Here is a 13,044-nt window from a genome sequence, read left to right as displayed (position 1 = left end):
CACCCAGAACTACTGGCCGAAAGCTGTTTTAAAAATACTTCAGTTTTGCCTTTTTTCTTTTTTTTAAATAATCAGCTGCGAGATGGCAGAGAGCTGCTCTTTCTGTGTTAGCTGAACTCACGCGAAAATAAGAACCTTTATGAAACACGCAAGTTTTACTGCAACAAGTTGGCCAACTAAGTAGCTTTTAAACGTGATAAAAGCTGTAAATTGCAGGTCAAAGGTCTATTTTGCAAAGAGCAAGGACCCACATTAAAGCTGGGAACCTCCGGCAGCCCAGGAGGAATGCTGAGACCTGCTGGGACTGGCAGGCGGCTCCGGCGCGCGGGACGCTCTGCCGGGGCTCCGGTGCTCTGCAAGATGTACTCCTCCCCTGTGTATTTTCCACAGAAGTCCATTTGCTTTCCTAGCTCCGACACTTTGCCATGGGCTATGTCTATCATCAGGGTACAATATATGTGGCAGAAGTTTAGTGCAGCTCTCTTGGGAGAGCCTAAGGAGGCCAGATGGGCTATTTAAACTCAAGGTTTCTTCCGTTCGCTTACAGTGTTTAAAAATCCTTGGCAAACTCCCCTTTGTTGTCCTAGTAACTGCTTAGCCATCCAGCACAATATTTTTATACTGTATAATAATAACCAAATACCTTAACGTTTACTTCTTATGGATGAATTCCCAAACCGATCGGTTAGTATATTCTGAAACATAACAATCTTTGTAACTAAAACAATACCGGTGCTCATCACAGGTTTAGTGCCCTTCCAGCGGTATGACAGAGGGATGCGTGGCAATAACCCCACTTTTATCACAACAGCAAGGCGACTCAAGCAGACAGCTGCAAATCGAGCTCTTGCCTTGGTTTTCCCCTGCCCCCTCTCCACTCCGCTTATCCTCACGGAGCATTCCTCACGACTGTGCCAATATAGGAACAACGGCCCATTCCCACAGCCATTAGTCATGTAAGTGGTCTTTCAACATCTATGAAGCAGCTTATATGAAAAACAGCTTAAGGAACACACTCATTAAAGTGCACGTCGGGGGAAAGGGAACAGTGCAGCTTCTCTCCCTATGCTCTCCCCCCCATTACAGGGATGAAACACTCACAACAAACAAAAAGCCAATTACCAGAATAATCTTAGTAAGGAGTCACACACAGTGACTTTCCTAACGATTTCCGAAATTTGGCCGTCTCTCCCGCAGCCATTGCTCAGTGACTAATCACGCTGTAATTTTAGCAGGGCCGGGAAAAGCATCGGGCTTAATTGGCCGCACACGCGCGACAGTGCAGTGCCTCTACGTCTGGGGGAGCCGTCCGCCCCGGGGAGGTGAACTGGAATAACTCCACGGCTTTGGAGCGCGAGGTAGCCCCGAACCAGGGAGCACAGGCACAACAACTGCTAGGCTGCTAGGAAATCCCGTTTACTATGGGCAGGAATGCCAGCAGGGCCTCAAGCACGCTCTCGGTAATGCTTGTTTATGATGTAGGTTGCGGGACCCAGTATCTTCATTTAGCAGCTTGGCAGCCGCACACAGGAGATGAAGAACTGCTATTGCAGACCCTGTGATAAGGCTGAATCTGCACCCTGCCCGTGTACTGCTGGAGGCAAAAGGGAGCATAAGCTCATTTCCCGCACTGGAGGCTTCCGCACAAACAACTGAACAGCGGCAGCAGCACCACCCTCGTTTCCTGTGAAGAGAACGAGTCCTATCCTTGAATAAAAGTTCAGACTATGAATAGTTTCTCCTTCCAAAATGATAACTCTGAAAGGGAAACAAATGCTCCTGTTTACTTTTAACGTCTGTTCACTCAAAAGGAGGAATTAAGTCAATTTAAAGTTGTCTGAAATACAAAAGTTAGCTTAATGAAAGTATTAAAAAAGGCATATATTCTAGTGTATAGTATAGGTATATACTGAGAACATTTAACAGCAAGAAAGACCTGGTTAGCAGGTTTTCTCCTTCACCTTCTTCTACCTCTACCAGTATTTCATTTGAAATGCCCCCCTCGTTTCCATTCTTATATTCTCTAAGGTTTCTACAGCAGACCAGTCTTTTCTCCATCCATACGCCTCGCTGTTCAGAGAACATTGCATTCACGAGCACGACAGAATGGGCATACGCATCGCGGGGACTCCCAGACCCCCCCATCGCTGACCTGCGGCTCCTCTGCCCAAACCAAACTCTCGGTTCCTCTATCTGCTACCTTCTGCGGACGCCAGCTCTTAGCCTAAGCTCAGGGCGCAGGCTGAACTCAGACACAAACGACGTCCTCCTGCAGCATCGGTCAACAGTACTACCATGAAATCAATTATTTGGTGTTGCCGTTGTCCCTCCTCTTTTAAGGCTTCACAACTGGGTAGGCTTTAATATGTTTCTTTTGTATAATATTTTTAGATGCCAGTCTTTCAATGTGTATAGCTGAAATGCTTTCCAAGACCTTACTGTTCCATGTCTTGACAACTGCCACCTTTTTATGACCTTGACAAGTCTCATCTGACTTTTATTTTGCATATTGCATAAAAGAAAGCAATATCTCTTATGGCAAGTCTCTATGTAGTCCATTGATGAGTCCCAGCTTTGCTCTACTAATGCCAGAGTTCACTGCTTACTCTTCAGATTTTCCAGCAAGCACTCTCTCACATTATCCCATGCTGCTCCCCCTTTCCTCTCTCCATTGAATGAGTTTCCCATAAACATCTGCAAAACCACTTCATTGTCCTCCCTAAAATCCCTTTTTAGTGACATCCCTCTATTCTGAATTTTACAAAAAAAAAAAAAAAAAGAAAAAAAAAAAAGAAAAAATCTTTACAATTGTTAGATAACCAATATGGGGTGACTATTGTTTTTTATATCTAAGCAGCATCAGCTTTATTGTTACTTTAGGCTCTCCCAGCCTGTGTGTTTTACTTCAGTCTCCAACTTTTGTTGGGACTATATTTTCATATGGCTACGTAAGTTAGAACAATAGGGTCCCAATACCTGACTGTGGCATGAAGGCACTGCAACAATAGAAATTATAAACAATACAGACATGATTTTTCAATGTCTGTATTTCCTAGTGACCATGAATATCACTTCCTTAAAAGCTGGAATGTCTATCCAGGAGCTCCTCACAATCACTGGTAAGCAGTTTTGGCTCTCTCCTACAGACAATCCGTGTGTGTGTGTGTGTGTGTGTGTGTGTGTGTGTGTGTGTGTGTGTGTGTGTGTGTGTGTGTGTGTGTACACACACACACACACATATATGTATATATATCGTGGCTATGAGCAGAAAGCAAAACCTGGTTTTGGTCTGGTTACAGTTATATCTACTCAGACGAGTAGAAGTTCACTCTTAATCAGTGGATAGATGAAAGGTAGCATACTAATCTTGTATCATCCTCCTCTTCCTTGCCGAAGTGCACTACAAATAAGCAATACTTCAGATGTCAGATGGTCACTTCTACCATACTGAGCTGCACAAAAACCACAGTTCAAAGTGGGGTTAAAAAAAAAAATGAAAAGGTCTCTCTTGTGTCTGAGCAAAGGACTGGATCAATATACCCTTAAAGCTGTGGAACAAAAGCAAAACCTCATTCACTTGATCTCTGAATGCACTTCTGCCTCAAGACATTTCATGGAGTGTTAATATGATGATGTACAGTTTAAATGAAGCAGATACTATAGAGAGGAGCTAAACTTAAAAAAAAAAAAAAGTGGTCCAATTCTGTGTAAAATCTGGAACCTGCAGAGCACTTATTTCAGCAGTGCTAAAATCTCTATCTGCAATGTTCTCCAATTCAGGGGTAAAGAGTCCTAAAGTGGACATCCAAAATCAGCTATTTGTATGAAAAAAGATTATTTAAATATTTGCAAAATAATGAAAATCCAGAACCAGGCACACCCAGGAGTCTACCAATATGGAGGGGTAGGGAGGAAGATGAGAAAGAGTAGAACGAGGGGGAAAGATTTTTAAAACATTAAGTAAACCAAGCAAATAAGTAAGACTACAAAATATAATTGATAATAACAGCCAGCATGTACAAAGACTTAAAGCTTTTAAATAGACCTTAAAGCTTTTAAATAGACTTCAAACAAACAGACTCCAATCATTACTTAGCTACCTCCACAGCTGCAGGAGGTATTTTTATCTTCTTTTCCCTCCCCAAACACACTTAGGTGTCAAATTATATTTGGCACGTCCTAAATTCATAATCCTGACACATTTTCCAGGACTCACTTTGTCACATTCATTATTTTTTAAACTACTGCTATTTGGAGAAACAGTTTTTGCTTTAATAACACTAAAACACTTCAATATTAAAAAACTAATGAAGTCTCGAAGTGAGGGATCTCCCAAACTGCTGAGAGCTGGCCTGTCGCCGCTCTCAGCAAAGGCAATCATTATTTCAGCTCCAGCTGCAACAGCATCAGAGGCACGCCAGTGCTCAAGCAAACATGCATTTTTACTCTAGGAATGTAAAGAAATTAGGAAAAAAAACCACACACAGTGTTAACTATATCTAATTAATGGTAGTATCTATTTATACAGACCTTGCATCTGGTAGCTATAGGGAGCCTGTCCAGGTTGAGGTGTGCTAAAGCTTGCACCATAGCTTAGAAATCCTGTCTGTCCAGGTGACTGTGACTGTGACAATCCACCTTCTGTCTTGATGCCTGCCCACAATGCACCTAAATCAGTTAGTGACAGCAAATCTATTTGTTCATATTCAAACAGGGTTGGAAAATTAAATCACTTCATTAACAGCACTTTTAACCACTGCATGCATGACAGAAGGAATACTGAGAGTTTACATGAATAGATGGGGTAAAGGCAGTCTAAAAGTACACATAAAACTGAATTTCACCAGGGAGAGGTTAAATTCAAAACTGTGTTTCCAATAACTGCAAAAGAAATTTATACATGAACAGGAAGTTGCATTATTCCTTTTTTCCTTTCCTGCCAGAGGCTAACTTTTCCATATATTCATGACATTTCACAGAGGTAGATTAGCAACTTTATACAATTTTAATGAAGCATAACACAACCAAACTCTCCTGCCATCCACTCATTAATGACATAGCTGAGATTTGCATTGTATAATATTCCTGCATCAAAATTACGTGGCTCCAAGTTCCATGGCATTTTGAGGAATTAAGTACCTCTTTAAAAGCAGATGAAAAGAACTACCAGCATAAAGCACAATGCGGATTTTCAAAGTTATTTAAAAACTATAGAATACATTCAATCTTTTAACAAATAAACACACATAGACATGAAATATTCCTGAAGCAAATCTCCCAGACTGGGAAAAACATAGCAGTCTCATTAATCTGCACTGACAGGGAAATCCATTACACATCACCTTCTCTTTTCCAAATTCAGTGATAAAATAATCCAAAGGCCAATTAAATGGATGACTTGCCTCCCAACTTCAGTGATTTTTGCATAAATTTGTAAATGAGTAAGCAAGTAAATATCAGCAAATGACATACTGAGGAAATGCACACAATTCAGCCTCTGTCATTTAGTTTTATTAATAACAATGTCCCAACATGAACTATTATTTAAACTATTTTAAAAAATAATAGCCAAAGAAATGCAAAAGTAACATAACACTTTTATGCTTCACTGTGGGGTTCAGTGATACCTCATTGTTCAGAAACCACCATTATTTGAACTGAATTAACTAAGTGTGAATTAGTAACATTCCTCTGAAAATGACCGTTAATCCAAGTCCATTTCCTGGCTGGATTTTTTCTTTATTTTAAACAATGTTCTATAATATTTGAAGGTGGGAGAGGGCTTAGAAATTACTGTGTTTGCAAAACTTCAGTATCTCCCTGCACACAAATGGAAGCATATTTTCTCGTGGCATTTAAATGATATTTTCCAACTGGGGTCATTAATTATCCTTAATTCCTGCTGCCACACTCGCTGACTGCCAGACTAACCCTGTTTGCTTGTTTTTCCCTGGTGCTTACTCTCCTCTTCTATTTCATATTGCAATTAAACAATCACACTGATGAATCTGACACCTCGTTTCCAATGGGAAACTTCTGCTATGGATGTTTTGGTATCAACGATTCCCATTTGTTGTCTGTTTAAGGACCTCTGAAATGCTAGTTAAATATTGCTTAGAGAAAGTTTAACTAAATCAAGCTTTACAGTGCTAGCCCAGCTTTAACTGTCTGATTCAGTGCTCAATCCCAGATGAAGCGAGGGGAGACGATCAAAGGCGGCGGCAGGAGGATGCTGCTTGAGTGAAGACGACTTTGCACGGACGTGCCCTTCTGCCAACCTCCAAACCGTGAGGAGCCTTTCATCTCTGAAGACCTGCTCTGCTCACCTGCTCTCCTCTACAAGGCCTTCACTCGCTAAGTTCCAGTGTTTCCTCCTCCTTTTCTTTCTACCAGCTCTAATATGTGCAAAGAAGCGGGAAGGGTCAGTGTAAGAAAACCTAATGGAACCGCCAATATCTAGAAGGAGAAGCTGGTAAACGAGGCCTTTACGAGGCTCCTGCAGGAGCGGGCAGGAGGAAGGAGCTTCAGGAAATTCTCCAGCCTCCTCAGCAGCTTTGCAGATGAAGTGGAGCCAGGAGCGCCCTGGCAGGCAGCTGTCCCTGGCATTCCCCTCCACCCCCTTTCCTGCCTTCACGACTTCAGCATGGTCAAGGTGTAGGAGTGGAGAAACGAACGGACAAGATGCATTCAAGAGAGCACCTTCCCAAATTCTGCCCTAAAGAAAAAGCTTGAGGGAGGTTGGTATGTGAATGTGTAATTATAGGTGACATTAAAAAAGAAAAAAAAAAGAACTTTAAAGAACATTCTTCCCCCTCAATTAAGTCCCAGAGTCAAGAAACAAAAGCATGAGAATTCCTCCCATTCCAATTCAAAGTTTTTCCTTTTACATAAATCTCCTCCCTTTATACCTGCTGGAACCTTTTTACCTGGAAGAGAGAAAGGCAAAGCATATGATACAGGAGATCTATGCTACAGACCCAAGGGGAGAATTTTGGCTCTAAACAAGGTTCCACTTCTTTTTTTGCTTTGTGCAAATGAGCATCTCACTGTTCCCCAAGCAGTTTATTTTGGGAACGTAGATTATATGATGAGCCTTAAACATGCAAGAATATATATGGTGATAGCTCCTAAAACCTTTTAAAGGTTATTTGCTTTTAAATATCGCTGCTAGATGACGAAGTACACCAGCAAGAAGCACCTTAGCCCCTGTCATAAGGCTCCGTCTGAAGAGACCAAAATGCATAAAAACCCATTTGGCTCAGCAGCAAAAGCAGCTCTGCAATGTAAAAATTATCCAAAGTCTTAGGCACAGGGGATGGACTAGGTAAAAATCAAAACAAAACAAAACAAAAGAGCAGGCAGGCATGTTAATCCCCAGCTAGCAATTGCCAAGTAAAGCAACTCTCAATTATAGCCCCGACGACAGGGAGACAGCTACGCTGAAGTAGTGAAATCAAGGCTCTGCTGAAGTCAGTGGGAGTTTCGTAGCTGACTTCAGTGAGGTCAGGATTTCATCCAGAGGAACCAAGCAAAAACAAAAAAGTCACTGTTTGCGCTAGCCAAGCCACCAGACAGCCAAATATGAATACGAGGTGTCCACAGGACAAATGTGTCAAGAAAAGCATTGTAGGGAGAGGTATTGTCTGTTATGAGACCACCTGATACAGCTGGAAAAAAAAGACAAGCACTCATCAGGAACAAAAGCTTTCTTTTTGGGGGGGAAAGAACCCCCATCTTCTTAGTCTTGAAAATGTAGTTTAAGTATTTTTAAAGAATTTTGTTTGTGTAAGAAGTAAGTATGTAGAACGGAACTGAGACATCCAACTAATGTTTATAACCATATTTCTGGCACTAAGTAATCAGGATTGAAGCCATAGGAAGAATGTTACTTTGGGTCATAATTATTGACGATATATGATGAAACACATATTTTGTAAAGTCAGGGAATACAATAATCTATTTATTCTACCTAGTGTCCACAGTAATCTGCTGTGACACATGCTTATGCCTCTGTGGATTTCAACTTGCAGATTCAAGATGAAAGATTCACCAGTCTTGCACCTAGACCTTTTAATAATTTTAAGGTGCACAAGCCTACACTGTGAGTTCTGTCCCCTTGGTATAAAACTTACATTACCTGAATGTATTTTTACAAAATATGCTGCTAAAAACATGTGGATCATATGTTTTCAATATATTCCCCCAGAGGAATATAAGACCTATTTTCTAATAATGCATCTTCGCTGCTGAACTGCTATGTGGTCTGCCAGCAGACAGTCTGGCAGCACAATGGTCTCACCCACAGCAGCTTGTTTTTAAATTAAATTTTTGGGGAAAGATTTGTTACTTAGTACTATCTTCTTCATCATACAGACAGGGCTTTAGTGGCAATTTGCCTCAATTTTCACCTCCAGGGAGTTCTGTAGCATTGCAAGCAGGATTTTGGGAAGGTCTTTTGAATCAGGTCTTCATTCCATCAAAATCACTGCAGCTTGACTGATTCACTTGTCCTGTAATAATCTAGGTCAGCCAAAATTTATTTACCAACTTACTCTATTACAATGCTGGAGAACACAACTCCTTGGAAATTACCAGGAGCTGTGCCCGTGTAATGGAAGTCCCTAGATCTGTTTCCCCATTTCAGCGCTGCTTTTTTATATCACCACTAAAAGCCCGACGAATTTCTCTCCTTGATCCATCAGTTTAACTCAAACAGAGCTTCTTAGTTCTCTAACACACAAGTTAAACTGCACTCACTCCAATAGGAAAACTATATATCACTTTTCCACGACAAATGTTCGAGAGCACGGCTGTCCCACTAAACGCTGATGCAAAGGCCATGTAATCTTCCTCTAAAAAATGTTTACCTCAGGAATACAGTAATATGGATGTGGTCTCTTACCATACGAAGGGATTCCATAAGGCTGGCCTGGCTGCGGGTAGGTGGCATAAGCGGTAGCTTGCTGCATCCCTGTCGTAAACTGCGTCTGCCCATATGCAGCCATCGTTTGCGAAGAGGGGGTAGGGAGAATATGTGGATATGGTCTGCTATTGATTACAAATGACAGAAAATAGGACAGACACTGCATTAGACAGACATGCAAGTACTTATTTTTAGCCTTATTATAATCCTGCTACTTCATTAACACATAATCGTAGGCTGCACTAGAGAACAGAAACTGTAAGACAAAGACAAAACAATAATCAATAATAAAAGAATAAGTAACATAAGGACTTTTCCAAATATTTTTTTCAAATACATTCTTAGCATTAAAAAAAATACATCTTTTTTCCTAGAAGCTGCTGTGGTTTAAATTATGACTTAACAGATGGACCCAATTATTATTTTAAATGAGGTTAAAATCTGCCTATTCCAGTTATTATTATTACTACTATTATTATTATTTTTAAAAGATATCATACTTGGAAGGGTAAATCTGTGGTGGGGAGAACTGATGTGTTTGTCTTGGGCTGAAACCACTGCTTCCAATTGCTGCACCGAGGAGAAAAGAAAGCACACAGAAGTGTAAATACACACACCAAAGATAAATATTATTTTTCCTAATAGAATTTCAGAATATTAACAAGACTTTAATTAAATTCAAATATCATTGATACCTGAGGTAGAAAATAATATTTTATCAGGAACTATGCAAGGATGCTTAACATTAAAATCTTGATTACAAATTTCAAATACTAAATTGCCCCTTTGTACAACTCCAGAGCAATAGTTGATTCTTTGCTCGCACACAGACAACATTTTCAATGCAAACAATCTACTTCCTAATGGAAACATTTTCCTTCATATTTTCAAAGGATTATGATATCTCAAGTGCAACATTTTATTAACTTTTAGAATTTTTAAGATCTACATTTTATGAAGGAGCTTTATGCATGCCTCTATTGAAAACATATGGTCAGCTTCAGTGCACGTGCCTCTTTTTAAAATAATTCCATAATGCATAAGATGCATTACCATATTGCACCTCCTTCTCTTCTTCCCCATGTTATCTACTTATTTCTAAAATGCTTTCGGACCTTCAAAACACTCAGTATTATGCAAAGATATCACAACAAATGTGCAAATTTTCTTAGTGAAACGCTTTATACCTACAAGGCTAAATAGTTAACTTCTCTTCCTGCAGTTCAGACATTGAGGGTTCCCCAAAAGCAGCCACTGCTAACACGTAGTTTTTGGTAAACCCACATAAAATTCCTCTGGTGTTTATGGGCGCTGACGCGAGCGTGTGTCGGATGCACTTGTGTGCTCTGCTCTCATCTTTGTTTTCAGGAGCTCCCTACAGAGAGCATTTTCCTCTCTGATTACCATTTGGGTGCCATTTCTCCTCTGTGTCCCGGGGTTGATATCGAAGCCTTGGCCAGGAAGGGGTCGCTTGCAGGTTATGAGACTACTGTAAAATCAGACAGCCAGAGAAACAACAGGCCCTATTGCTAAGTCCCTGCAAATAAACAAGGCACAGATAATTGCCCTTTGCCAGCTACCCCTTTCCTGGCCAACTACAGGGAAAATCCATCATCTTTACACTCTTGGAGTGCTTGGAAAGCGCGGACTAAAGCAGAGAATCGCTCTCTAGTCCTTCCACACTTGATTTTTTTTCGTGGCCTGTGAGGCTGTAGATATTTCAAATGTTATGGCTCGGGCTTTAGTCACATCACGACAGACCTATGTAGCTACTATTAAGCATACGACTTCCTCTTCTCTTAGAGATTTAAAATATTCCAGAAACCTCATTTGCCTTTAAAGGTCGACGCTTTCATACTCCACTGTGTACGCAGAAAATGGAGACTATCCCGAGATCAGGCAAAGGCTGGTGGCTTGGAAGCTTACTGGTTGCAAAACGTCAAATTGTGCTACTCTGGAAATGTAATCCCACTACATATTATTAGATCCTTTTTTATTTGATTTGTGCCATAAAAACGATGTGCTAGAAATACCACAGTTAATCCGAAGGTATGCAAAACCATGCAAACATCTTAGGATTTTCTCACAGTATTTGTCTCATGAATGTTAGCAGCTAAGATGTGTTTGACTTCCAGTAAGAAAAAAAAGAAAGAGACTGACAAAAAATACCTTGATAATAACAAATTACAACAAATGAAAAAGACCTTCACCTCAATTACCACACAAATCACAGAGGCGGATATGTTTACTCACAGAAAACAAAAGAGTAATTACTTTGGGCCAGAATACTCCCCAGCTCCCCAGCGAGCCTCTTAATGAAGACACCAGTGGACATCAATAAGCATGATACTGTATGTTCCTCGCTCAGGGAAAACTCTTACTGACTTACACTGCCTGAATAAGATGAGCAGAAATAGGTATAAGCTGCAAAGTGCACAAAACTTTGTAGCAGCTGTGCACAAGTTTAGACCATATGGGAAAAGAAAATAACAAATGAAAAGTTGCTGAGCATAAAAACCTTTGTTTATTCCTTACCTGATCCTGAGAAATTGTCTAAAGACCCGTCTGTGGTAGTAGTAGTAGCAATCTCACTGCTGCTCATTGGTTCTGTTTTAACTATAGAAATATAAATAAAATATATTCTATATGCACCTAATATTCTTCTACGCACATGCACACACGCTCACAGTCACAAATTCAATAAAACAAAAATCTGCCAAAAATATTTAAATCATGGCTATCGGTATTTTGCATTTTATGTATTTGTGTGTACAAACGATGCAAAATACTGGCAGCTATGATTCACACATACATATAAAATGATTAAGAGGGTTATTTCTGTCCCCAAGGAATAGGAGCCACTGTAACAAACGAAAAGTCCCCATGCAACTCTCTGCACCTGTCCTGACTCCTCTTAATCCTACAGACCCAACAATAAGGGGCTACATTTAGATCAGATCACAGAGACATTTACAAGCTTGAAACACAATGATTTGAATAAGATTTTTAAAAAAGAAATAATTTTTAAATGGTTTTGTCTGAGGGCTAGGCAAAATGTTCCCATCCAAATTACTTTTCAGAGGAAAAATTAAAATTTCAAATAAATTAAAAAAAAAAACCCTTTCCTTGCAGTGGATTTCTCCTCTCAAAATAAAAAAAGACTTCATATTCAGCAACATTGAATACACAAAGGGGGGACAGTCCTCAGCAGATACTTAGATATTTTACTAAAAAGAATGCTTTTACTTTTTATTCTCTTTGCAGCAGAGACTCAATGCTGCTGCCAGAGACTAAAACAGGATGAGAGTAAGAGAGATTCTCTCCTGGCTCATGCAGTACTGTAATTAATTGTTGATTATTGACTTTTAATAAAGCCTCAATGCAATGAACAAATTTCACTTTCTGTTTCTACAGTGTAATGTCAATAACAACAGTATTCCCATCCACAGACCAAAGATAGGGCTGATCTGGCGTGGATTTAAGCAGGTGCAATACCTATTCCCAGGGCGTTGTTAGAGCGGCGTGGCAATTTCTCAATTCCATTTTCACGTACCCAGCTTTTGGAGTTACGGCACACAAAAAGCAAGGATGAGGATGGTGTTTCACAAAACAACTGAGCTGATTTTACAATCCACATCCCAAGAAGGATGCAGAGCTTTTGCTCTTGTTCACATACAGTCACTGCTTCCTACGCACCAGAGTGGGCGCATATCTGACCTTTCAGTGGTGCAGTTCAGTTCAATAAGATGATGAAAATGAATCCAGGAAAAATAAGGTAAACTACATCCTATTTGACACACAAAGCCTTAGTGTCACCTTGACACTAAGTGTGTGTGTGCCTGTCTGTGTAGGAATATATATAGGAATATATTCAGGAATTGCAACCATCATTAACATAAACCCTTTTGGTGCTGGATTTGCAAAGGGCAAAGGAGGAGATCTTTTCCCTTTTGACGAAGAACCTTTCTTTTTCTTGCCAATACAAATTCTCACTTCCGCATACCTCACTATTTCTTTCACCTGACCTCATCCAAGGGATTTGCATGCAGCCTCTCAAGATTTTACTAATCACCCACTATTCTCATTTGATTCTCACGCAGGATGTTTTGTCTGCACTGGCT

At 40.2% G+C, this 13,044-nt stretch overlaps 1 protein-coding gene across 10 annotated transcripts in view; it reads right to left on the bottom strand.

The window, feature by feature from the left end:
* EYA1 (EYA transcriptional coactivator and phosphatase 1) overlaps positions 1-13,044 on the bottom strand; it is a 168,557-nt gene that overhangs the window by 58,734 nt on the left and 96,779 nt on the right. For 5 of the 10 annotated variants that reach the window (XM_064507401.1, XM_026115221.2, XM_064507404.1 and 2 more), the window contains 4 exons: positions 11,459-11,539; positions 9,424-9,493; positions 8,903-9,048; positions 4,531-4,668 (listed from right to left, as the gene is read on the bottom strand). In XM_064507401.1, the coding sequence (XP_064363471.1) occupies positions 4,531-4,668; positions 8,903-9,048; positions 9,424-9,493; positions 11,459-11,539 (435 nt within the window). The remainder of the gene's footprint in view (positions 1-4,530; positions 4,669-8,902; positions 9,049-9,423; positions 9,494-11,458; positions 11,540-13,044) is intronic. The other 5 variants (XM_064507402.1, XM_064507406.1, XM_064507405.1 and 2 more) reach the window with 5 other exon arrangements.

This window comes from Dromaius novaehollandiae, chromosome 2, assembly GCF_036370855.1.
Source record: "Dromaius novaehollandiae isolate bDroNov1 chromosome 2, bDroNov1.hap1, whole genome shotgun sequence".
Classification (NCBI taxonomy): Eukaryota; Metazoa; Chordata; class Aves; order Casuariiformes; family Dromaiidae; genus Dromaius; species Dromaius novaehollandiae.
Note: the sequence above shows the minus strand (reverse complement) of the source record. Positions and strands in the feature narration are given on the sequence as shown.